The 26,928-nt window shown below is 48.3% G+C and overlaps 1 protein-coding gene across 23 annotated transcripts in view; it reads right to left on the reverse strand.

The window, feature by feature from the left end:
• Positions 1-26,928, reverse strand: part of KSR2 (kinase suppressor of ras 2) — a 446,464-nt gene that overhangs the window by 97,282 nt on the left and 322,254 nt on the right. For all 23 annotated transcript variants that reach the window (XR_005379235.1, XM_038575248.1, XM_038575247.1 and 20 more), the window contains 2 exons: positions 10,774-10,843; positions 7,650-7,733 (listed from right to left, as the gene is read on the reverse strand). Coding sequence is in view for 22 of the 23 variants with exons in the window: in XM_038575248.1 (XP_038431176.1) it covers positions 7,650-7,733; positions 10,774-10,843 (154 nt within the window). In the remaining variant the exon portion in view is untranslated. The remainder of the gene's footprint in view (positions 1-7,649; positions 7,734-10,773; positions 10,844-26,928) is intronic.

Here is a 26,928-nt window from a genome sequence, read left to right on the forward strand (position 1 = left end):
ACTGAAGGTAGGAGACAGGATGTGTATAAAGGGCATGGAAGCACTGGGATAAACTGGAAAATTTGTGCTGGTTAACTCAGTTTTCCAAGCTCATTCTTTACATTTCCAAGTAAATAATTATGGGCCTCACTCCTACAGAAGTGGAGTATGAAACGTTCCTACGTGCATAGATCTGACCCCAACCAACATGGGTCACCTGGGACGTGGGACTTTCAGCGCTAAACACCAGAAAGTCTCAGGCAAACTGAAATGTTTGATCACTCTGTTGAATATTTTAGTAATGGCACCCTAACGCTGGCACTCTAGAACTGAATAATGTATACCACAGTCCTACTGGTTGGCAATGACTGATCTGTTATATAAACCAGCCGTGCTCTACCAAGGGCAACCATGCGCCCCCTGGGAAGATCTGGCAATGTCTGGAGGCAGTTTTGGTTGTCACAACTGGGGATGGAGTGTGTGTCTGTGTGCATGCGTTTTGAGGGTGCTCCTGGCATCTGGGGTCCTGCAATGCCCAGGATGGCCACCTAGACAAAGAATTATCTGGCCCCAAATTTCAATAGTGCCAAAGTCAAGAAACCCTGGTATAAATGCTTAAACATGTCTCCCAAGAAGCTAGATGATTCAGAAAAGTCCAAAAGATGAATGGGGAACAAGCATTACAGAAAAGGAGGGAAGGTGCTAAATTTTCCAGAACTTCAAACTCATTTCAACCCATGGAGGTGATTTAGCAAGTAGGTTTCTCTTCCTACTTTGCATTAACAGAAAATCAGTTTCTACAGTAAATAAGTGCTGAACAACTTATTTAAAGATTCTGATTTGAGGGAATCCCTGAGCCATTAATGTGACTGATGCACTCATATGTCTTAATACATCAAATGAATGGCTCAGCCTCATTTTGCTTCAGAGAGGTTTGGAAACTTCCCCAGAATCACACAGCTGGGAAGTGGCAAAGCCAGGCAGGACCCAAACTCAGCTCTCTCTGGCCCCAGGGTCCGGATCCTGCTATTGTTTTAGCATAAAGCAACAGAGCTGGGTTCCCCAGAAACAGATCCTGAGATGTATGTTCTAGTGAGTGATATATGGAGGGAGTTCTCCAAGAGAACTCCATTGTGCGGGGAGCAGGATAGGAGATGGAGAAGCTAAGCAAAGATGTGGCTTCAGGTGACAAGTCTCAGTCTGATCCCTCCAAGGCTCTGGACTGTGAACTGCACCACTGAGGGCATCTGCCCTGAGCAAGCAAGCTGGCCTTCTGTACTCCTACCCCAGTTAGTGCCTGACTCTGAGCTAGTGGGGGAGGAGAGGGGAAGGCTTCCTCCAGGCACATAGGGGCAAGGCAGCTGCAATCACCCAAGGGCAAACCTCCAGGGGAGGTCTCAGGTACAGGCTGTTGGCAGCGGTGCCCACAGCAACTGGTAAATGAGGTCACTTGGGAATATAAGCAGGACATCAAGACATATATGGATGGGGGAAGGCTGTGCTCTGTGGCCACTAACTTCATCATCCTGTCTTCAAAGTGGAGGAGTAAGTCCTCCTCCTTGGTCTTAGAGAAAAATGAGTCTTAGCATCTGCAAGGCATTCAGACACTCAAACCCTTCCCATCTCAGGCTGTAAGAGCAAGTGACCTGAAGAACATCAAGACTCCTGGCTTCTGCCTCCCACTCTACTGCCAGGAGAAAAGGCCACCCTGACCAACACTGTCCTCCCCAAGGCCTTATCCTTGGCAAGCGACTCCCTCTAGCAAGATGACAGCTCCAGAGTCCAAGGAATGGGGCTGGATGGGAGTGAGTGGTCCCTACCCAAGCCTGGAGCCACAAGTCAGAGTGGCAGGGCTTGGTACTGTGGCTGCAAAGCAGAACTGGTGTTCTCCGGATCCCAGGCCCTGCCTGGTACCAACAATGGCAAAATATCCTCAAGTCCCTCTAAGTCCTGACCCAAGCTTTGCCCATGCCCTGTCCTCACCCAGAACATCATTTCCTCTGCTCCACTGAGCTAATTCCCACTCCTCCCTCAAGACTTCAGAGGCCTCCGGGACAGCCTCCCCTGATGTGCATCTCTCCCAGCCAGAGGCAGCCTGGGCACTTCCCCCTACAGTAATAATTACTTACCTGGTTCATCTCTCCTTCCAGATCCATGCTCCTTATTTATGCTTCAGTGCAAATCCGAATGCTCTGGGAGGTTTCTTAAAAATGTGAGTTTCTAGGCCCTATCCCCAGTGACTGGGCCAGGAAGTCTTGGGAGGGGCTCAGACAGGACAAGTTTAAGCTTTACATCACTGGCAGTGACTTTGAGTATCTGGAGGACAGCAACTGTGACTCTCTCACCCTCACACCCCAAGAGGTAGCACAGAACCTCCCCCAGGGCAGACACTCAGCCAGGGGGATGCTGACCTGACCAGAACCACAGCACACTCTAAAAAGAGAGTGGGTGGAGGGGGATGCATGAGAGACCAACAATTCAGATGCTTCCCCACTGGCAGTTTTGAAAGACATTCCCTCCCTTCCACACCCAGTCCCTGCAGTTTAAAAAAGGGGGTGGGGGGGGGACTTTGGTTCAAACTCTTGTTTCCTAGAGCATAAGCCACCCGAATTTACCACCGTGCAACTTTCCTGCAAGAAATGCAGATAGGGGGCAGCCCGGGTGGCTCAGAGGTTTAGTGCTGCCTTCAGCCCAGGGCGTGATCCTGGAGACCCGGGATTGAGTCTCGCGTCAGGCTCCCTCCGTGGAGTCTGCTTCTCCTTCTGCCTGTGTCTCTGCCTCTCTCTCTCTCTCTCTCTCTCTCTCATGAATGAATAAATAAAATCTTAAAATAGGAGTGGACAGGTTTCCAGGGACCCAAACCTCAGCTTTGCAGAAACCTGTGGAAAGACCCCAAGAAGGAGGAAAGATGCAGATAACACATGCTTAAGAGCTGGGAAATCCATCAGCATCCTCCTGCAGCTGAATCCACAGTCATCAGACAATACGTGGATTGTGCTGACATCCGACCACTTAGAACGAAACTCCATTCCGCGCTCATGAACCTATTAGATGAAAAGTCCTCAATTTAGATAACTGCAAATTGCTTTCTGAGCATAATTTCCTATTAGTTCACTAATCTCTCTATTCAGAACGCCAACAAGACAGCTGATGATAATTCCGGAGGAAGTGGCCATTAAGACGAAGCAGGAGGAAAGGGGGTTAGACGTTTGTGAGTATTCTGGCTTCCTGGGGGGGGTACCCCAAAATTAATCCATAAAGTTAGTAACAATATTAGCTTTCGTGTATGATGTCCTCATAATGTGCCAGGTACTGGGCTGAGCATTTTACCTTATTTTACCTCACTTAGGGTTTTTTTATTTGTTTGTATGTGGTTTTGGTTTTGGTTTTTTGTTTTTTAACAATCTAGTGGAGTAGATATTTTTTTCTCTTTTGACAGAAGAAGAAATGGTGTTCAGAAGTGGTCACACAGCTGTTAGTGGCAGAGTCAGGATTCAAATGCAGGGGTGTGTGTGTGTGTGTGTGTGTGTGTGTGTGTGTCTGACCTACAATTCTGGGTTCCAATCATGCCTTATCTTTTTGATTTATCACACAAATATTTACTAGATGAATGTACTGGAGAGATAATGCTGAACAAGACTCAAGTTTACAGGAGGCCAAGAGATGTAATAATATAAAAGCCTAAAAAATAGTTAGCAAAGATTGACCACTCTATAAAAAAACAAAACCAAAACCAAAACCAAACAAAAAATCTAAAAATAAAAACCAATAAAAAACAAACAAACAAACAAACAAACAAACAAAACAACAAAAAATCCAAAAAACAAACCACACATGCTGAAATGTCAGGCTGGAAAATAAAGTTTGATTTTGTCAAATTACTACTTTTATGTAGAGCAGTGGTTCTCAAAATGTGATGCCACGACCAGTAGCATCAGCGTCACCAGGTAACTTACCAGCCAACAAATTCTGGGCTCCACCCCAAACCTGCTGCATGAGGGACTCCAGGGCAGGCCCAGGAATCTGTGTGTTAACAAACCTTCCAGGGGATTCTGATGCATATTCGAGTTTGAGACCCCTGATCTAGAGAAAGAAAATCAGCTCTAAAGGGGAATTTGGAGACCACTCAGAGAAATGCTCCTCAAACCTTACTGTGTACAAAAATCACCAGGACAATCTTAAAATGCAGATTCTGATACAGCAGGTGTGGGCAGGGTCTGAGAGTCTACATTTCTAACCAGCTCCCAAGTGAAGCTGATGCTGCTGATTCAGGGGACCACACGTGGAGTCCATGGGTTCAAGCCAATCCTTTTCACCCAGGGAGTTTCTGGCATTAACAGAACCAGCAATGCTCTAGGTTTAAAAAAAAAAAAAAAAAAAGCCATTGCCTTTAGGGCAGATTCAAATTCAAACTCATGCCTCTGGGATGCTTTGGGACGACAGGAAATGACCTGTGTCACAGACCACTACTTTTCCTAAATTCCCATTCAAGCATGAGAACTTCCCTGAGCCCTTTAATTAAAATCTTAGCCCTTGCCCTGGCCCTTCCTCTCTCCCTTCCCTGCTTTGTTCTTTTGTTTAGCACTTAGCATCCCCTGAACAGATGCTCTATTTCACTGGTTGGTTTCCTGTCGCTCCCCTCCCCTGGCCTGTGAGTTCCATGAGGGCAGGGGCTTTGTGTGGGTTAGTCACTGTGATTTCGCTTCTGCCCAGAACAGTGCCTGGCACAGAGTCGGTGCTCAATACACAGCCGAGTAAATGAACAAACCGTTCTGCCCATTTTTTTTTTTTTGAAAAGCTGCCTCCGCACTCTTGGTACCACCTCTCTGCAATGTTACTGTCACGGCTCTTCATGCAAGCGCTTCAGTTCCACCGAAATTCATTCTCTCTCTGTGTGCCTTCCCCTAAGCTCCTTGACAATGGCCTCTGTGTGTTACCTATTTCTGTCCCCCACCCACCTGCCAGCCCATTAGTATGTCCAAAATCTTGCCAATGTTTGAAAACACATATAAAAGACAGTTCAGGGGTCCCTGGTGGCTCAGTCGGTTAAGCGTCTGCCTTTGGCTCAGGTCACAACCCTGCAGTCCTGGGATCGAGCCCTACATCCAGGCTCCCTGCTCAGTGGAGACTCTGCTTCTCCCTCTGCCTCTGCCCCTCCCCATGCTTGTGCTCCCTCTCTCGCTTGCTCTCTCTCTCAAGTAAATAAATAAAATCCTTAAAAAAGTAAAAGTAAAAGGCATAATTCATGTAAAAAATGCAGGATCTGGTTCATGGAAGAGTGAATCCACACTTCAGCTGGTGATAGCAGTAAAGCACGCTCATTATGTCCCGGAGAAAACTCTAAGCTCGGTTGTAGCTACAAAAACACAAAATTGTAGTCACACGAGTGTCAAAAAACCGGAAGCATGCCGGACCTTCAGAGCAATACAGACTCCGCTTTCACTGTTCTGGCAGCTTCTCTACCAGCTGAGCAAGCTGGTGAGATCAACAGTGCAATCCAACCATGGCTTGAATTCTGCTTCTTACACACCAGGAGCCATTTCTGCGCCAGATGGAGTGAGGAAGAATGTTCTTTGGCAGAACATTGTCATCTGGGGCAAGAACATTTCACCGGCTCCTTCCAACGGTCCTGTGGAGGATGCCAGCATCACACCCACTTTGCAGATCAGAAAACTGAGTGCCGAGATGACTGAGAAGTCACTGGCTCAAGCTCATACAGAGAATGCAGCAGTGGAGCTGGGCCTCACACTGGGTTCTGGCTGCTTCCGAAGCCTGCGCTTCTCGCCCCGGTCCCCATCCCTTCCCCAGCCTCCTCCCCCAACCCCTGGCAGGGTCTGAGTCTTTGTTCATTACTTCTAGAACAGAGAGCAGAAGCAAAGGCCGCCTCATGAGTTCTGCCTCTAGGGCTGAAAATTAAAACGGCTCAGAAGGTGTTCAGCCTCACTGACTCCTGGCTGCGTCCCTGTCACCTAATTACCTGACTTCAAAGCCTCCACTCGGCAGGTGTGAGGATGTGAGAGCTGCAGCTTCTCAGAACACGGTGTGACTACACGTGGACGAGGCAGGCCCCCAGAGCCGCTGGTGGTGGTGGGGGGCTATCAGACAGCCCTCAAGGTGGACCGGAGGACCCGGCCTCGTGCCTCTCCAAGTCAGAAAGACCAGGGATCACCATGCTGAGGGCTCACCTGAGAGCCAGGGTCAGTGGGAGACCAAGGTGGGGATGCCGGTCTCTAAACAGTAATGCTTGGTCATTTTTCCCCACCTCCTCTTCTGCCTGGGAGCCTATGGCTCTTTAGGGTTGGAACTAATGAATCCTCCGTGACTCCAGGAGGGAAGGGAGCTCAGCCTCACCTCCATGCCTCAGGTGAGACACCCAGGCTGGGGGTGAGGGGGAGTGGGCGCCCGCCACCGCTGCTGTTTCCCCTCCATCAAGGGGCAGGGACGTGGGGAGGCTGGAAGGAGCCCAAACAGGAGTTTGCCAGCCTAGGCTGGACAAGGAAAGAACAATTCCTACATTCTTTTAAACTAAATGGCTCCTATAAAGCAGACAGAGGCATTTCCATTTGTCACCCTTAGAAATAGTTAAATGTTATTGACAATCTTATAGGATTTGGACTAGAGAGATATTTCACACATGTTTATGGAAGGAGAGAGCGAGGCCAGGCAGAAAGGCATTCGAGACCTCCGACAGAGGCCAGAACTCTGTGCCTGGCACCGTGCTGTGTCCTGGAGTACTGATTTACTGGGTGCTTACTACCACATCCACCAGGGATGATGATAATTCCTTTCGTGCAGATAAAACAAAAAATGCAGAACAGAAATGTGAGGTGACTTGCCCTAGGTCACAGCCAGAAAGGAACAGAGCCAGGGTATGAACCCATTTTATTCTGACTCCAGAGCCCACGTTGGACATCACAATTTTCTCTCCTACCACCCTGCCTTTTGCCAGCCATGACCTGGCACGGGGGGTGGAAGTGGGGGAGGTTTGTGTGGTCGAGACTTCTAAACCAGAACTGGAGGCCAACATGCTGCTACGGAAGGGAGAGGAGTTAGGGGTCAGGGCTGTGACCTCGGGCAGGTGGCTGATCCTTGCCGAGACTCAGCTTTCACATCTGTAAGATGGGGAGAATCAAATACCCCCTCAGAGGGGAAACGACTTCACAAACTCTCACTCAGGAATTGGCAAACTATCGCTGAGGAGCCAAAGCCAGCCCGCAGCATATTTTTGCAAATAAGATGCTTTTGGAATAAAGAAATTTGTCACACCCATTTGTTTATATATTGTCTTTGGTTGCTTTATGGTCACTTGGCAGAGTTGAGTAGTTGTAACAGAGATCCTCAGCTCCACAAAGCCTAAAGTATTCACTATCTTGGTCAATTAGACAAAAAGTGTGCCAACCCCTAATCTTAGATGCTAGGAACATCGACTGGGCGTCAGCAGACAGTGTTATTTCCAGCACCTTCCATCAGCTCTGGTTCTTATTCGGAATTATTCTCCTTGACCCCATGGCCAAGGGTAGAGGTTCACTCAAGACACAGTTCTGAAAAATGGAGCAAGCGATCCTCCTGAAAGCCAAGACACCAAACTCTGGTAAACTATTTCAAAGCCCAGCATGGCTCTCGCTGACACCAGGTACTGTGAAAACATGCTTCCAGGTACAGCCACTTACTTGCAATTTTTACACTTGAGGCCAAAAAGCATTCCTTTCCCACAGACTGTGCATGTCTGAGACATCCAGTACTTGGTGGAAAACCTGTGGAAAAGAGATAGAAAACATTCAAGGGCAAGGTGGTGGTGACCGAGCTGCTCTCTGGAAGGATGAGCTGCTTAAAGGGTAAGCCACAGGCCCTGGATTCTAGTCACGCTGCTTCTGAGATGGGTGACTTCATCAATTTGTTTAGACCACTCGAGTCTCAGTCTCCCTATCTGTAAAGTGAAGATGATAGCCAACCTCACAGGTTGCTGGGAGGACCAATGGGCCAGGTATGTCAAGAGCCTCACACAGTGCCTGGTGCATACTCAGCACTCACCCAGTGGGGTTGTGACTATATTGTTACCTGGACATTTGTGACAGTCCTTCATTAGTTCAGCAAGTCTTGCCTGGTGGCTGGCTATAGGCCAAGTTCAGTTCTGGGACAGAGTGATGGATGGAGCTAGAATGTCCTCAGAGAACCATAAGCAAGGTGGAGCCTCTCAAGAGTCCGGGAGACCCATCGCCCCTCACTGCCCAGCACATCACCTGGGGAGCTTTGACAAGGACCTCCCCCAGAAGATCTCAGGCTGCAAACCGGAGAAGCAGAGTCCCGAAAGTGAAAGCCCTTGCAGATCGTGAGCTCATCCTCCTCTGCCACCAGCACCACTTGCTGCAAACATAAGGCAGTTCAGAGGCCTCCGATACACAGGAACCAGGCACCCACAGGAACAGAAGTGCCTTAGATTAACTCCCGGGGATCCTGCAGCTGCTGGGGTGCTTTCTTCCCCCAAGAGATACCAGGCGGCAGCGGGGCCAGGCCACAGAAAAGTATTGAAGGTTGCCGGGTCAGAGTTAATTTTCATTTTCAATTTTTGCCACCTTCAGCTGGAGTTGTATCTAATCTCGACTGCCTCCGAGTGTCAAAATGAAAATCAGAAGTGATTATGTAAGTTGGTGCTTGAGAATTTCGAGGGCAAGTTTGCATCCCTGTGCTCTACCAACTTGCTTGATTTGGGTCAGTCACCCTCCAAGTGGAATGAGCTGCAGCCCAAACCTGCATACCAAAGCCAAATAGCAATATTCAGAACAGAGACTCTTGTGGCTAAGGAAACCCCCTCCAGTCCTGGACTGGGGGGTGGTCCAGACTTTTTCTGCCCCTTCCACGGGGCCAGCGAGTTTGGCAGGGTCTGCCTTGTGGGATTTGGCAGCCCTTAGGAATGAACAGAATAGGCTTGTGTTCACCCCCCAGCCAGCAGCGTGGGGATGGAGGGCAGGCAGCGTGAGCCTCGTAGCGCTGCGTTCTCTTTCCTTTCCAGTCGTCTCCTATCTCTGGGATCAGCGCTCTCTCCTGAGCTCTGGCTGAGGGGACTCTGAGGACAACAGATGGAATGGGATTTTAATTTCTTTACCAAGACTGGGTGAGTCTAGGTTTCCCCCTTCTGGCATGGAGCCCTGGGGAGAAACAGGGTGAGACTAAAGAGTAACAGGGCATTCCAAGTCCCGGCTCCTCTAAGAAGACATTCCTGATGCCCAAGATCATCATCCTTCCCCTGGGAATCAGTGTTTGAATCTGAGGTGACACCAGATCTAACAGTAGGTTGCTAGAGCTGGGGGATGAGGCTGAGCCAGAAGGTTGGGGAGAGGGGGGCTGCAAGGTGCGGGGGGAGGGGGGCAGCTTCAATCCAGGGGTGGAGCCGAGCCAGGGGTGTGGCCAACCCGGGGGAGGAGCTGAGCCAGGGGTGTGGCCAATCCCGAGGTGGGATGGATTCAAGTAGGGAACTGAGGGAGGGCAGTGGGGAAGCTGTTAGAAAAGGCCCTTCTTTGTGATGTCTTTTTCCCTCCATCTCCCTGCATCTCCCTGCATCTCCCTGCTGACCATCGAGGCGTCTATCACATGTTTCTCACTGCTTCCTCCACTGGTTCTTCATTTGAGTCCTAACAACTAGCCTGTCAACATGTTTCTTCCAAAAACTGTTGACGAGGTGCAATTCCGGGAGAGTGTGCTCATTCGGGCCTCGCCCCCCAGCCCCCAACCCTGTGGCGATGTGTCTGCCCCTGATACTGTCCCCGGCCTTGCAGCCCCGATCCCACGGACTGTCATGGGCTGTTAGCCGCCTAACCCTCCACAGGACCGCAAACTCCCCAAGGGCGCAGGCCCTACGTCTTGTGCCGTGCTGCTGCCCAGGCACAGAAATTCTCCGCGAATACTAGCACAAAGAATCCATGAATGAGTAAACAGCCCCGTCCACTAGTTCCCAGAGGCCTCGGTACAAAGAAAACTCTGAGCAGCAGTGTCCAAAGAACACAGAGGACTGAGGTCAGTTAGACTGTAGGCCTGTCACTTAAATCGTGCAGGGCCTCAGTTTCCCTATCACCTGGACATGACCACACCTGTGCTACTTACCCCACTAAGTTTGTGAGGAGGCTGTGAAGATAATGACATAAAATGTAGAAAGTTAAATCTGGAAAGCTAAAGAACTTCTTATAAGGGATGTCTAGTAGATACAAGTCTTCTTCCAGAAAGGACAGGTGTACCCCAGGTGAGATTATTTCCACAGACCCATCAGGGCTGGAGCTCTGGGCTGACCTACGTTCAGCAGAGAGCGAGCGTCTCTGAGTTCAGTATGCAATCTTGCTTTCTAAGTAGGGAGGCCCAAAATTAGGATGTAAAGCGTTTGTCTTGACAATGATACCATTTACTGAATGATTATTTTGTGCCCTTTGCTTAGCACATTATGTATATTATCGCATTTGATCCTCATGACACCCCATACGTAGGCAGAATTATCTGATGAGAATACTGAACCTCAGAGAGGTTAAGTAACTTCCTCAAGGTTGCAACACTTTGCTAGCTGGGACTGGAAGACAAGACAGTCAGACTCCAAAGCCCTAGCTTTTAACCATTATGTGCTGATTTTATAAGGGCCAGGTTAATAAGATGCCTTGATGATGAGGTTTCAGTTGGCAGAGGAGAGAGGGGCATGGTGACACAGGAGCTAAAGCAAAATATCTGCCCAGCCTTTGCCCACTCTGGCAGCCAGAGATGCCAGCCTTCACTGTGCCGGAGGTGGGCACCAGCGCCCACAGGCATCCAGCCTACCTGTGCTTGATGGAGTTGCCGAGGTCTCTGCGAGGGATCTGCGGGGACCAGCGCGGCACGGACAGTGTGTCTGCAGGGACAGAAGAGAGGAGAAGAGCCGATTACACAGAGGGTCAGAGGATGGGGCAGGCTCCAGCCAAACCCCCTGGAAGGAAGAGGGAGGCTCACCAGCGTCAGTGACCACTACCATCACTTGCTAAACCAAAGCTAAATGGAACATTGGTTTAACATGTGTTCCTTGGACTCAAGCAAGTTCCCCTGGGCAGGGCAGCCAGGGAGTGCCTTGAAAGAAGCCAGCTGTGGAAGGCATAAAAATGAGCATTGTTTCCATTTATGGAGTGGTTAATGTGTGCCTGGCATGTGGTAAGTGACTCACATGCTTTAGTTCATTACATCCTCCAAACAACCCCAAAGAAAGGGTTTGTTAGCATCCCCACCCTCCAGACAATGAAACTGAGGCTTGGAGAGAGGAAGTCATTGCTACAAGGTCATACACCTTGGAGGCTGCATAGCAGCTGTGAATCTAGATTTTTGAGAGCCCCTTGAGCATATGCCCTTGTGTGCAAAGTTCTAACGAGGTAGACTCCAGACACCAATCATGCACGGACCACTTTCCCAGTTTTGTCGTGTCCCGTACAGTCCATAAAATTATTTACTTCCTATTTTTAGTTAACTCTTTGTTTAAATACATTTATTTTAAAAGCACACTCTATATAGAAATCTGATATCACTCTCTGTATATTGTCAGTAACTATGTCCAACTATGTACCATCTAAACTCATTAAAATAAGTGGATGGAGGGGTGGGTGGCTCAGTTGGTCAAGATTCTTGATTTGTCCAATTCTTGATTTTGGCTTAGGTCATGATCTCAGAGTTGTGAGATCGAGCCCTGAGTCAGGCTCCATGCCAGATGTGGAGCCTGCATAAATTTCTCTCTCCCCTCTTCTTCTGCTCCTCCCCCCACTTCTCTCTAAAAAAAAGTAAAGAAACAAGTGGATGGATTGAGGAGTAAAAGGAAGGGTGGGTGGATAGATGGATGAGTAGATGGATTGGTAAGTGAGTGGATAGAGGGATGGGTGGATGAATGTTTAGATAGGTGGGTGGATGGTCAGATGAGTGGGTAGATGGACAGATGGGTAGGTGGGTGGTTGGATGAATGAATGGATGGATGGGTGGATGAATGGATACATGGATTGGTAGGTGGATGGATGGATGAATATTTCGATAATTGGGTGGACAAGTGATTGGATAGGTAGGTGGAAAGACAGATGAATAGGTAGATGGATGGGTGGGTAGGTGGGTGGATGGATGGATGGATGGATGGGTGAATTGGTGGGTGGGTAGATGTATGTATCTATAGATGATAGATAGATAGATAGATAGATAGATAGATAGATAGATAGATAGGCTGATGGATGAATGGGAATGAGGAAGAAACAAAAAAATCACACAGATTTCATTCAGACTGGATGCCTGGCTCTGGTCTTTCCTTTCATGCCTGAGGCTAAATCCCAGGGACTTCTGCTATCACTCCACCTCTGACTGAGTTCTGGGACTTCTTCCGCAGATGCTGAGCACCAGCCCCGGCCTTCACTCCACCAGCCAGCCGCCCTCACATCCCTCCTCTCAGACCTCAAAGGCCCTGGGGAGGTGTGAAACAACAGCAGAAATGAAGCTGTGCTGTGTGTGAAATCTCCACCAGCGAGGGAGAGAGGAAGCGAGTGGCTGATCCACACACCAGCTCTCCTTTCTTAGGCCAGGTAGATGGAGCCAGCTCCCTGTTTTTGGGGCTACAAATACCTACCTCATTTTTCACAGCCATTGTTATGGAGTGGTGTGTTCACCCGGAACTGGGGATGTCAGGGAATATTTGACCCCCAACCCATTCACTCCTCTCTTCTGTCTAATGACGCTGTCGACAGCCACCTGAGAGCTGTTTCCAGAAACTCCAATTCTGCCCTTGTAAGGCTGGGACCCTTTCTGGGAGAGCTAGTGATTTTCCAAGCCCAAAGGGCAGAGAAAAGCTACGAGAGAGACAGCGTGATATATCAATCAGCATCATAGCCAGTGGAATTTCCTTTAGTATAACTAAAAGGAAGTCCAAGCCATTTTGCCACTTTTTCCAGTTTCTGAGGGAAACAAGAAAGACAAGAAAGAAAAAAAAAACACAATTTTCAAAAAAGAGTCTTCTTTCCATTCCTATCTCATTTGGGGACTTAAGTCTGATTTGGGAAGACGGATGCTACTTGCTAATTCCTTAAAATGCTTTCTCCAGCGCTGGGGCAGGTGCAGATGGGACAGCTGGGCTGAAGAGAAAGTGGTAGTTAGCTCAGATACACAGCCTCGTCATGGGGAATCTACAAAGCTAGGAGTGCCGAATGGGCTTCATCTCATGGGACATTCGTAGTAGCTGTCTAGAAAAGTGTGTTGACAATGATTCTGAGACCCAATAGAAAAGAACACCAAGATTGATTAGCAATGTCTGCCACGGGTGAAGAATAAAGCGGTACCAACAAGTGTGCATAAATGGGCCCCTTCTGCAAGGACTGGGACCTCATCCTCATCTTTGCACCACCAGAAGCAACGTACTTCCTATATGTTTGCTGAGCCCAAGCGTATTATGATAGAAGCACTGAGTTAATTGATCGCTCAATATGTGTTAGGCATTATGCTGCACAGTTTAGACCTGGAAACTATGCCTCTCGCAGTGTTCTCATTATTCCCTACACAGGAAGACACTCAGGGCACTCAGAGAAATGCAGTGACACCCTACAGGTCACACACTAGGCAGCCACAGAACCTCGAGGGGTAATTCTGCAATTGCTCCTAAGTTCAGTGTTTTCAACCAAGGTGACTTTTGGCCCCCAGGGGACATTGGGCAATATCTGGAGATAATTCTGGTTGTCACAGTGGAGTGGGGAAGTGCTGCTGGCACCCAGCAGGTAGAGGCCAGGGATGCAGCTCAACATCCTACTATGCGCAGGCTGGCCCCTACATCAAAGAGTTAACCAGCCCCGAATGTCAAAAATGCCAAGGTTGAGAATCCCCCACCGAGATGTTTTCCACTTCCCTAGCCACTCGCCTCCCTCCTCCCTACCCCCCCACCCCAAGACGCCAAGACGGTATTTCTGAGGCTCAAGTCCGCAAAGAACAAATCCTCTTTTATTATAAGCACATCTCACGTTTAGATTCATATCCCGGTTATGCTGTTATTCTCAATTACAGCCCCTTCTCGAGAAGTAGAAGTAATTAAGTTGAGTCGTTTGGTTTCATTTCCCGGTATCTGGTTGGAGGGGTGAATTCCGTCAATTACACAGCGCAGCTACAGCATCATTAGTCTCAAGCAATAATAACCAGCACACGGCTTCGGACGTGGGTGTGCAGATCTGAACTTAGAGATCCTCTCTTCACTTCCTTCGTGTGGATTTCATTAAACTTGCCAACTCAAGCCTTAAAGCAAAGGAAAACTGTTTAAAGGGAATGGGGGGGGGGGATCTATGAAAATCCAGGCCTTATCATAACAGAGAAGGCAAACAGCATTTACAGCAATTAAACTGATACAGAAACTTCTGTTTAACAATCAAAGCGCCTATTAAGATGTCTCCATAGCTGAACAAAAGCTTCTTTTCTACTCTAATTTTCTGATAACAAGTCATGCAGACACGGAGGCAGAATTGTGTGCGTCCCTGGTGCCTTCAGTCCCAGGGGTAGAATAATAGAAATCTGTTCTCAGATGTTTTCATTTCCAGTGCTCCACAGAGAGGGAGTGCTGGAGGGAGGGAGGGTTCTTTTCTCCTTCTGCAGTTCCCTGTCTATGCCTTCTCAGCAGCTCTCTCCCATACAGAAAGGGGCCTCAGTCTTCGAAACCCCCTCAAGAGGCCAGACGGATAGACAGATGCCTTGACACAAGGAACCAACATTAATAAAGCATGTGCATTACATAGAGCTTTGAAATGAGAAGCTTGGGCTCTGACCTGGTGGGAAGAAGCTCAGGCTAACAGAAGAGCCAGATGTGCGAAAAATATCTAGAAACATTTAACCCAGAGACACCAGGTAAAAACGGGATGATAAAGCCAAGGAAGAGGAGGGGCAAAAGTAAGAGAGAAAAAAAATGCTGAAGACAAAGAAGAAGAGGAGAAATGAGGAAAAAAAATAGATATGCTTTTTGTTGAGCACTACGGTGTGCCAAGGACTATTGCCAAATAAACCCTTTACGTACATTACCTCATGTAATCCATCCACTGCATGTTGGATGGAACATAGCAGCTGCTATGATTATTACCCCATCACCCCAACAAATAAATCAGGAAGTTACACCATTTGCCCGAAGTTACACAGCAAATAAAGGCCAGCAGTGGGGTTTTTAATTCAGGTCACGGAATTTGGGTTTGATAAGTGACGGCTACTTTTTTCCCCATTTCACAGATGGGAACACTGAGGCTTAGAAGCAATACTCAATCGTCCATAGCTAGTGATTGAGTTGGGACTGGAACCACAGAAAGGAAGAACGAACCGGATGCTTCTAGTCGAGACTGCTCTCCAGATACACGGAGCTCAAACCATTCTAGAGTGTCCACGCCTCCTACCTCTGTCTGGGAGGAACAAAGGAAATGCTGAACATTGACCCTTTTAAGCTCAGGGAAGGGCTGCAGAGGCCTGCAGGTGATGTAGTAGGATGCTGTTCATTTCACCCCTGCAGTTAGCCAACAATATTTTGATGAGCAGAATAATGCTCACACCCCTCCCCAGGATGTCCTAATCCCTGGAACCTCTAGGTAAGTCACCTAACAGGCAGAAGAGAGTTTGCAGATGTGATTAAATTAAGGATTATCCAGATGGGCCCAAAGTAAGCATGAGTCCTCATGTATGAAAGGGGGAGTGGCAGGAGGGTCTGTGTTCAGGAAGGCAACATGACAGTTGCTGGCTGTGAGGATGGAGAGAGCTAAGAACCAAGGGAGCTAGAAAAAGGCAAGAGAATGATTTTCCCCTGGAGCTTCCAGAAGGAAGCAGTCCTGCCGACACACCTTGACTTCAGCCCCGTGAGACGAATTTTCGATGTCTAATCTGCAAAACTAAGGTAATAAATTGGTGTTGTTCCAAGCCATCAGGTTTGTGGTCATTTGTTATGGCAGCCATAGGAAACCAATACAGCACCTTTGTTGTGCGGGTGACAGTTTTAGGAGGTGGGTGTATGGTGAACAGGATAATTAAATTTTCTGAGCCTAGAGTCTAGTGAGGGAGTCAGATAGTGAGTAAACAAAAGCCCAAGGTAATTTCAAACAGTGATACATTTCATAAGGGAAATAAAACAGTACGGACTTTGGCATTTGTTTTAGGGCGATGGGAACCCCGAAGTAGGTCTGGGTGGCTCAGTCAGTTAAGCATCTGCCTTAGGCTCAGGTCATGAACCCAGGGTCCTGGAATGGAGCCCCACATCTTCTTCTCCTTCTGTCACTTCCCCTGCTTGTGCTCTCTCGCTGGCTCTCAAATAAATGCACAAAATCTTAAACAAAACAAAACAAAACAGAGGCCTGATGCTGGGGGTAGAGGTGTGTGTTTGGGGGGTGGGGGTGGTCTCACTCATTGAAGAGCTCCCTCTGGTGGCCAAGGGGAGAATAGCCCGTCAAGCTGTGGTTGAGCACCCCCATTCCCCCACCAAACCCTCCTCCCCATCCTCCAACTCCCCATCCACAGTGGTCCAAAGCATCAGCCCTGACCCTTACAAGGCCATTCTCTTCCCAGCCCAGGGCTTTCCCACTTGAGCTGTCATGATGCTAGCTGCAGGCCCCAATAAAAAATCCACACCCCAGAGTCATCAGTCGGCTGCCTGGCAAGCAGGGGAGCAATGAGCTCGGTTTTATTTATCGGTATGACTCCCAAGCGGGGATATGCCTCTGGAAGCCATTTCTTCACTTAATCCAAACAATCCTATGAGGTTGTATTCCTAGTTTAAACGTAAGGAAAATGAAAATGTGAATTATTCAGAGTCCCACAGCGGGTATTGGCACACTTTGGGGATTGAACTCAGTTTCCTTGCATCCCTACACCACACTATCTTCCCATAGCATGTCTTTTTCTGAGGCAAGCGTAAGAATTATTGTTTAAATGATATAGTTCTGGAGCTAGAAGAGACCGAAAGAAGCTCTCTGCTGCAGCCTCTGAGCCTCTCAACCCTCTCGGATAGAAGCTATGCTAGCCTTACATGTTTCCATGGAGATAAAGACCTCTGAGCACAGAAAACTATTAATAATCACAGCTAACATTAATTGAGCACCTACTGCATGGCAGGACTCAGATTAAGTGCTTTAGATGTATTTATTTCATTTAATCTCCATAACTCCATCTTCACTGAGCTGGGGCTTGAGCCAGGGCAGTCAAACCCAGAGAGCTCATCCTCAGAAACACCACAAATAAAATGGAAGTTTTTCCAGCTGCCCATAAGCTTCCAACCCAGGGACATGATAGGAGATACCAGAAACTAATAAAACTTAGACCATGGAACTTGTCTTTTGGGGTCATAGGCCAGTCGCCAGCTAAAATCCCCCCCCCCCAATTTATCCAATGGGCCAAATAATCCTCAGCTAAAGCTGCTCATGATATGACTCACATAGCAGGGAATAACTCTATTTGCTTTAATATCCAATTCAAATATGTCAGATCTCAAAGTTTTTTAATTATGTACTGTCTCTAAAGGTTACGGTTCCATGGTTCTTTGAAGCCAAAATGGGTTTTTCTTTGTGTCTTTGGACATCATTTCCTCCCTGAGACATCTAAACCCCCTTCCCAATATCCAGATTTCATTATCTAGGGCTGTCAGTGGCTATGGAGGCACCCACGGAGCCACCTGGTACTGGTCAATGCATACATCCCTAAGACTGCCTGAGGGCCACGTCACGGGGGAAGACTCGGGCAGAGGGGGCTGACTTGGGTAAGAGATGTGAGGAGTGAGCAAGGACAGTGCTGCTTGCTCCTGATGGAAGAGACCATTGGGAGGAGAGTCAGGGATTCCCATGGTATTGAGTCAAAGCAAAGAGCATGGGGAAGCGATCTGTCTAGAAATATGAAAACTGCAGGAATGGAGGCATCAGGACCACACCAATCCACCTGTGTAGGGCGTTTAAACTAGTGACAAGGCCCTGAATGTGGACCTCCTTTAGAGACAGGGGAGCCTATTTACAAGAAGGGCTTCCAGGTCATCAACTTGCCCAGTGGAGTGTGGGAGAGAGTGTGGGACTTGGCCGTAAGCAGATCCTGTGTCAACTCTGCCATTTACTAGAGAGGAGGCTTGAGGCACTTTGACCTCTGTTTTGCCTCCTGGGAAAAGGGAGTCATAAGATCTTAGGGGGACGAGGAGGGGTCATGTAGTCAGCAAGGGGCTCAGCTGAGTGCCAACTAATGTAGTTGGCACTACATTATTATTACCAGAAACTAATAATAACATTATTAATGTTATTATTTCTTCGAGGATTAACACACCAGTTAGAACAGGACAAAGTTCTCCAAAGACTATGGCTGACTGGCTGGCCGGGCCAACTACTACCTGCAGGCCAAATCCAGCCCTGCACCTGCTTTTGTAGGTAAAGCTCAATTGGCACACTATCACACCCATTCATTTGCGCATCATCTGTGACTACTTCTACACCAGGACAGCAGAGTTAAGTGACTGTGACAGACATGGTATGGCCCACAAAGCCAAAAATAATTATTACCCGGCTCTTTATAGGAAAAATGTGTCAACCCCTGGTTTAAGGCTGTGTAACTCATTTCCTTGGGGGGGAGAGATTCCCTCCCCACCTTTTTTTTCCCCTCCAGTTTTACTGAAGCACACCTGACAAATAATAAAATTATAAGATATTTAAAGTCTACCATGTGACTATTCAATGTACGTATCCATTGTAAAGGATTCTTTTCTCTGAAGCCAGAAGACCTGGATTGTAGATCCACTTCCGCCACTTACATGGTGTGACAATCCTTGGACAAATGCCCTGCACTCTCCAAGCCAAAGTGTGCATCCTTCCACTCACCTCATCCTAGCAGCCTATGGGCTGTGTCATGTTAACGCCTATATTACAGAAGAGAGGAGCGAGTCACGGTAGCACCAGTAAGCAGTCCAGCGATGATCCTTTTTTTTTTTTAAGACTTTATTTATTCATGAGAGACACAGAGACAAAGGCAGAGACATAGGCAGAGGGAGAAACAGGCTCCCTGTGGGGAGCCTGATGTGGGACTCGATCCCAGGATCCCGGGATCTACGACCTGAGCGGAAGGCAGATGCTCAACCACTGAGCCCCCCAGGTGCCCCTCCAGCTAAGATTCTGACCCATACCAGTCTCGCCCCGAGACTGACTTCCTAGCCCTCCCTCACTCCTGATAGAATAATCCAAGAGGAGGCAGTGTCTCTGATTACCTGCCACTGCTGAAATCCATGTCAGCTTGTGAAAGCAGAGGGGAAGGCAAATTAACTCTCTCTTCTTGCCACTTCTGACGGGGCTAATTAATATGATTATCCAGTTGTCACTTTATCAGGCAGAGAGAAGACCTTGAGGTCTTAACTTAAGTTACAGTTGGAGGGGTGGTGGTGCTGGTCATGGCCAACGGGGAGAGACGGAGAAAGTGCCTTCTTGAGAGTGTCCCAAGGCAGAAGCCTACCTCGGAAGGACAGATGAGCAGTCAGGGCACTGAGCAAATAAATGGTAGCGCAGCAGACAAAGCGTTGGTGGGGGCAATAGGCAGGAAGGTGCGGACACAGGGTGGGAAGGGAAGACATGACAGGGAATCACAAAGTTCTCCACACCCATTCTTTCTGGCCCCAGGTCACAATTTTTTTTTTTTTTTTTAAATATTGAAGACAAACTGGAAGCACCTTCGAGATTAGGGGACAAACTAACATCATTCTCCCCCTTTAAGAAGCCCATTGCCACCTGTGTCTGAGTCTTGGCAGGTCCCGGCAGAACTGGGATCCCCTGCGTTGCCCACTAATCAGCGTGGGGACGGTGAGGCCATCACTCCCTCTCCCGATGAGGGACGTGAATCCCAGAGTCATCACCTGTGATTTATCTCAGCCCCCTCAGGTGGCCTCAATTAAATTTCACGGCCGGTAAAGAAAGAGAGGATGGCTGAGGGATTTAATTACATTTTATAATGTGCTCACTGCTGAATTTATTAAAGTGTATCAGGGATTTTTAACCTCGTAACCAAACAATGGGAGACCTGGGTGCCATATGAGTAATTATCTTCCTTGTGGGGATGATGGATGGAGAATCCAAGATGTTAACAGTGAGAGGCAGGGAGGAGGGATGCATGCAGGGAGGGGAGGGAGGTTGGGAGACGCGGGGGCTCATGGGGAGCATAACAGGAAAAGTGAGGCAATGGGCCTCTAAGTCCATAAGCCACCACCCCACAGATTGGAGTGGGGAGTGGCATTAATGATCAAGCTTCCCTCGATCCTAAAAATAAGATGTATCGGGGAAACCTCTCTTTTCTTCTCGTATTCTTACCCCAAACCCTCCCCACAAATGTCCTCTTGGTATAATTTTTCTGCTGTGGTGTGGAAAGAGGAGGGGGGGGATCATCCTGAAATGTCAAAAGAGGCTTATGTAATAAGATAATAAAATTAAAATACAAAAAAGGGAAGAAAATGGTATCTCAAAATCCAGAAGAATCTCATGAAGATAATGGACCCACCTTGGTTTATTTGGGAAATAAATTATCAATAAGGAAATACGTGCTGTTGGAGTTTGGTGTGTGTGTATGGGGGGCATGTGGGTTCCTTAAATCTGATCCTTTGAGTGGGCTTGGTGTATCCACAATTGTTGTCTCAAGGACCTTTGTTATAGGTCATATCTACCACTCAAGTGACAGGGAAAGGTCAGAGAGGGAGAAAGAATAGGCCGAAGCTGGCCAAAAAGGACAAAAATGCTCCGTGCATCTGGAAGGCAGCAGTACAGAGGAAAGGGCCAGTCATGGTGCTCATGGCCCCACAGCTGTCTCCAGCCCGCGCCCAGCCCTCCTCAAGTCACATTCACACCATGGATCTGCTATTTTGCACCTCTTACCTTCAAAGATGCTGTTCTCTCTTTCTAGAACATGCTTCTCTACCCCCTCCCCCAGTTCTCTTAGCCTGACCCATCCAACTCCTCTTCCAAGATCCAGCCCAGGTGTGGCTCCTCCAGGAAGCCCTCCCTGAATGCACCTCTGCCATGCCCCTCATGTAGCATACCGTGCTTACCCCTCCAGGCCAGTTGCCTCCCTACATGGACAGCCTCTGCTTAGGAATCTGTTCTCCCCACCACCCCTGACCATGAGTTCCTAGAAAGTAGGAGCAGTTAATGATTCATCCTTATGTGTCCAGTGTCCCCTGTAGAGTTTGGCTTAGAGCTGAGAGGTGAACGTTCTCCTTGTTAACTCCAGCAAAAATAAGCCAGCAGCCCAACCCTCTGAATGAGGCTTTACTTCTTCACACGGGCCCCACTCTGCCCTGACCACCCATCTACACCTCCAGCCCCAACCCTCAAGCTCTGACCAGGGCTGGGACCACAACTGGGCAGCAGACCAAACTTTAGCCCATCTGCCCCAAAATGGAGCCCAAGCACTTCCTCTCCCAAACCTTTCCCCACTTGCCTGTCTGTCCAGGGCTCCAGAGTTTCCTCAGCTCCCTCAGAGTTGGGGCCCCTGGACCATTTTCAGCTCCTCTTGACTCCTGCCTATAATGGGTACCACTGACAGAGCCCCTCCAGAGGGCAGACCTAGCATTTAAGTTAATTTGCACATTGATCCCATTTTACAGATGGAGAAACTGAGGCTCTGAGAGCTATCAAACAGAGAAGCAGAGTGATCAAAAGAATGGGATTTGGAGTCAGGGTTATTGTCCTCTTTTTGGCCCTAACTGCTTCTCTGAGCCACATTAGTAAAACGAATAAGGGCTAATGCAGACCAGGCATTGCCCAGGTCACTTCCCAAAACTGTCAGCATACTGGAATCATCTGATGCCTGCCTGCACTCCTGCCCCATACTGTGGTTTAATGTAAGGGTTGGCAAACCCTGACCCCTGACCCCTGAACCCAGGGTTTGCTGACCCCTGGGCCATGCATCCAGCCCATGGCCTGTTTTATAAATAAAGTTTTATTGGCACACAGCCACACCCAGTGTCTACGGCTGCCTTTGCACTGGAAGAGCAGAACTGAGGAGCCAGGACAGAGATATAGAGCCTGTATCTGGCTCTACCGTCACATTGGCTGACCCTTGATTTAACAGTGTGAGCTCTGGCCTGGCTTTGAAAATTTTAGAAGATCTCCAGGTGATACTAATGTGCAGTCACGTTTGCGGGCCCCCTGGCTTAAGTGTTTGGCACGTGTTTGCTCACTGGCTGTAATAATCATGTGTCCTTCATTCCCTCCTGCATCCTCCACAGCAAGCACAATGATGGGCACAGAGTGGCATTTCCATAGATAATGAATGAATGAATGAATGAATGAATGAATGAATGACCTGCCCCATAAGTTAAGTACTAATGATCTCATTTTGCAAATGGGGAAACTGAGTCTGGGAGTCAGCTAAGGAAAAGTGTTCTCCTGGGATTGGAACCTAGCTGTCCTTCACTGGGGAGTCCTAACACTTATGAGCATCACTGTCTCTCCAGCTAATGAGGAAGAGAGCCCATTAGCAGAGTCGGTAAGGGAGTCTTCTTGTGCACTCCTCCTGGGAGAGAAGCCCTGAGGAGAGGCAGCCGGAAACCCGGGGAGCACTGCAGAGCCATCTCAGACCACACAGATAAAGGATCTGTCTCCTTGACCCAAAGGAAAATGCTAATTGGAAGAGGCTGGCTTACTGTGCCAGGCTCAGGCTTACATGAGGACAAAACAAGAGTTGACAGACAGAGGCCCCACGCTGCCATCACCACAATGTCCCTGTGAAGGGAGAAAAACAGCCAGCCCTGTGCTCCATCAATTTCAATTGTAAATGGTCTCACGTTGAAACAAACCAACAGAAACAGCAGTATCAGTGACAGGCATGGGGGGGGGGCAGCGGTGGGGGACATGCAGACCACAGGCTGGAATCTACAAGTTGGGCTTGACATCTGGACCCAGAAACGGGTGACAGGACCCGTTTGTGGATCGCAATGAATGCAGGCAACCCAGGCGCCCAAGCCCCCTCTTTTGCCCAAGAAGCAGAGGGACAAAATGGAATTAATCCACAGGGGCAGACCTGAATTGAAATCCAGATTCTGCTATAAACGTTGGGGTGCAGGTGTTCCGGCATTTCACTGCATCTGTATCCCTTGTGTTGCTTTGTCTCGTCTTCCCCCCTCTGGACCTCCTCCTCTGTAAAACAGGAGTGATAGCACCCATCTTGCAGTTTCCCTAAGGACCATCCATGGATATGGATGAAGCAAGTGCTGGGCACATAGTAGGTAGGCATTAAAAGGTGGCGGTTTGTTGGCAGCTTTGCCCAGTGGCCCTTCTCTCTGGCCTGAGAAGACAAAACCTGGGGATGAGGCTTTGTAGGGAACGAGGCCACAACTCAGCGGAGAACAGCAGTGAGTTATGGGGAGGGTGGAACTGTCTAGGTCCCTCTGGCCATTTATTCCCCTCTTCTTGTCCTGTTCTCAGAGCGTGTCCATAGCCCTCCCTATGGATGGATGTGTGATGGATGGGTCTTACGTTCCTTGCACACTACATCATCAATTACTTACATATTTATTGCCTTGAACTGAGTTTATGGATCTTAAATCAGAGCCATTCTGAGTCGCTTGAGCTGAAATTCTCCCCCAGTGGAAATGTGATGCTTTTTAATTATGCAGCCGCCCGGTAGCTAATGTTCAGTGGAACTTAATTGTCCGTAGAACAAAGGGCTGCTGAGAAGTTCCCCACACAGAGTCGTTCCTTGGGATTTACTGCCTGACTGGGCTCAGCAAGGATGGACCAGGAGAGCTTGCTGTGAGAGACCCTGGTCTAGCTTCAAGAAACCCAAGACATCCTCGGTCTGAACTTCACATAATAGATCCTCTCCCTCTTTCAGCTCCCTGACGCTCAAAGCACCAACCAGAGACGGGTCACACTGTCTGTGGCTTGCAGACTGTGGTGGAGACGGTCTTGTAATGGATCACATTCCAGCGGCAGGGCAGGGTGTCCATGCCCCAAAGCATCCCAAAATGGGACTGAAGTGCTGGAGATGTGACTGGCCCTGGCCCTGATGTGGCAGCTGTGGAAGGGAGGCCCCTGAGAGAGGGGACCTCAGCTGCCATGGGGCCACGGTTTCTCAGTGAGAAGTGTTGTCAGTTTGGGAGGGGTACCTGAGGAGGTACAGAGAAACTTCACTCCCCAAAACCTTGAAGATAAGCAAAGAAGTTGACCCTTCAAGAGTGAAACTAGCCCAACTCCTAATGGATCATTGGACAGAGAAACATTAACCGTGGTTCTCAGCAGTGGGTGTTGTTGCCCCTCCCCCCGGGACATTTGGCAATATCTGGAGACATTTTAGGGGGTAAGTGCTCAGAAGGGATGATGCTACTGGCATCTAATGGGTGGATGCCAGAGATGCTATAAAACATCCTGCAGTATGCAAATGGCCCCCAGCACAAGAACTATCCAGCTCCAAATGGCAATTGTTTTGCAGTTGAGAATCCCTGCCCAAAGAGTCGAAGGGATCTAGGTCCAGAGCCTGATACAACTGGATTAAATATACAGACTGGAAGAGGGGCTCAGCCAACTATGAAAGGATGAGCAAAGAAAGCTGCAGGGAGCTGCAGGGATGGGTGTTGGCTTGACCTTCCCAGCCCACCTGGGGGGACAGAGGTGATTGGTCCAAGGGTAGGCATGTGACCCAAGATGGGCCAATCAGAGTCCATGAAATGCCCTGGGACCACCCCCCCCCCCCCCCCGCCTTTTTTGGTTAAGAGGTCCTCTAGCCCTTGGAGTAGTTTAATTAAGCAGGTGGGTCTGCACACCTGAGGCCCAGGCCTTACCTGCTGGAAGGGCCCACCTGAGAAGGAAGCCATCACACTTCAAAAGCAGAGCAGAAAGACGGAGACAACCCAAAGGCTCATATGTCTGTTACTGGTGCCCCTGGATCTTCTCCAGTTATTGTCAAGTCCTCATTTTTGAACATTTAACGTAGTTTGAGTTGTTTCACTTATAAGCAGAAGAAAGCCGACCTGATGCAAGGTCATGGAGACAGATGGGACTAGCAGATTTCTGACAGCTACAGTCCCTAGGGCAGCCCCACCCCAACCACAAGATGGCTAATTGCCACAGAGGTGGTGCAGCACACCACTTACAGGCCAGGTACTAGGCACGAGTACCAAACACTTTATGGGTATTATCTCATTTATTCTGCACAATAATCCTATGACATCCTCATTATTATTATCTCAAAGAGGGAAGTAGTTCAGAGAGGTTGAACAACTCGATTTAGGTCACACAGCTAACAAGTGGTGGAGCCCGGATCTAAACCTGGGCCATTCGCCTGAACTCTCAGTTAACCCTACTCAGAGACAGCAGGCCGCCCCAGCCTGAGGCCTTCAAATATTCCCTGCAACAAACTTCCCTTCTCCCTATTCCACATTCACCAGGAAACCTGCTGAAGAAAATCTGGCATCCAGGAAGGGCAGACTACAGAGAGGAAATAGGATAATCACCTGATACTTGAGAAAGGCAGTGCCTGTAATAGCAAGTTCTCATTGTACCTTAATACACAGATATTCCAGTTTTATACATCAGTCTCCAAAGTCTGGTTAATGTGAATCAGACTCTAGGAGAATCTGTCTTCTGAACGGGCAAAGTAAGATCCAGATTTTTGAATTCTGATGGATTGTCTATAGCAGTGGTTCTCAAACTTGAGCATTCATGGCAGCATTATTTATAAGAGTCAAAAAGCAGAAACAACCCAATGGCCATCAACTGATGAATGGAGAAGCAAAATGTGGCACATCCCTACAATGGAATATTATTTGGCCATAAAAAAGAATGAAGTACTGATTCATGCTACAACGTAAATGAGTCTTGAAAGCATTGTGCTAAGTGAAAGAAGCCAGACACAAAAGGCCACATATTTTAAGATTCCATTTATATGGATGTCCAGGATAGGTAAACCCATAAAGATGGAAAGTAGATTAATGGTTGCCAGGGTCTTGACGGAGGGACAGTAGGGAGTGACAGTTAATGAGTATGCGGTTTCTTTGGAGGAGTGATAAAAACATTCTGGAATTAGATAGTGGCGATGGTGGCACAGCTCTGGGAATACACTAAAACTCACTGACTTGTTTGAAAAGGGTAAACTTTGCAGTAGGTGAACAAGCTCCAGGGATTCTGGTGCCTGCTTAAACTTTTTTTTTTTTTTAACAGCTTTATTTTAAAAATCTGAAGCAGGTATCAGAATCACCTGGAGTTTGTTAAAATACAGATCACTGGGCTCTACTGCCAGGAGATCAGATTCAGTTAAAGCTGGAGCAGGGCCTGAGGATCTGCATCTTAATGAGTTCCCAGGGGATGTGATGCCGCCGGAGGCTGAGACTCACAGGGTGGTGTGTGCTGCTCTTCATCAGCCATAAAGTGAGGAGCAGCACTAAAAAAGCAGTGGTACCTAGACACCACCCTGCAACCATACCTTAGTGCAAGGGTCTTTTCACTCTTGGGTCTCCTACAGCAGAATGTGTTTAGAGTTGCCAATGACTTTAGACAATGTGTGTTATGCACTGAATGTCTGGGTACCTCCAAAATTCACATGTTGAAATCCCAACCCCCAAAACAATGGTATTAGAAGGTATGGCCTTGGGGAGGTGATTAGGTCAAGAGGGTGAAGCCCTCATTAATGAGATTAGTGCCCTAATAGAAGAGACCCCAGAAAGCTCCCTTGCCCCTTCTGCCATATGAAGACAAAGCAAGAAGGCCAGCTACAAATCAGGTGGCAGGCTGTCATCAGCCACCAAATCTGCTGGCACTTGAATCTCAGACTTCCCAATCTCCAGAACTGTGGGAAATAAAATGTTTGTTGTTTAAGCCACTCCATCCATAGTGTTTTTGTTATGGCAGCCTGGAAGAGCTAAGATTGTGCTAGGCTGAGTAATGCCCCCTGCCCGAAGTTATCCATGTCCTGATGCCCAGAACCAGTGAATGGACTGCATATGGCAAAAAGGACTTTGCAGATGGGATTAAATTA

The sequence above is a fragment of the Canis lupus genome, chromosome 26, assembly GCF_011100685.1.
Source record: "Canis lupus familiaris isolate Mischka breed German Shepherd chromosome 26, alternate assembly UU_Cfam_GSD_1.0, whole genome shotgun sequence".
In the NCBI taxonomy this organism is placed as follows: domain Eukaryota; kingdom Metazoa; phylum Chordata; class Mammalia; order Carnivora; family Canidae; genus Canis; species Canis lupus.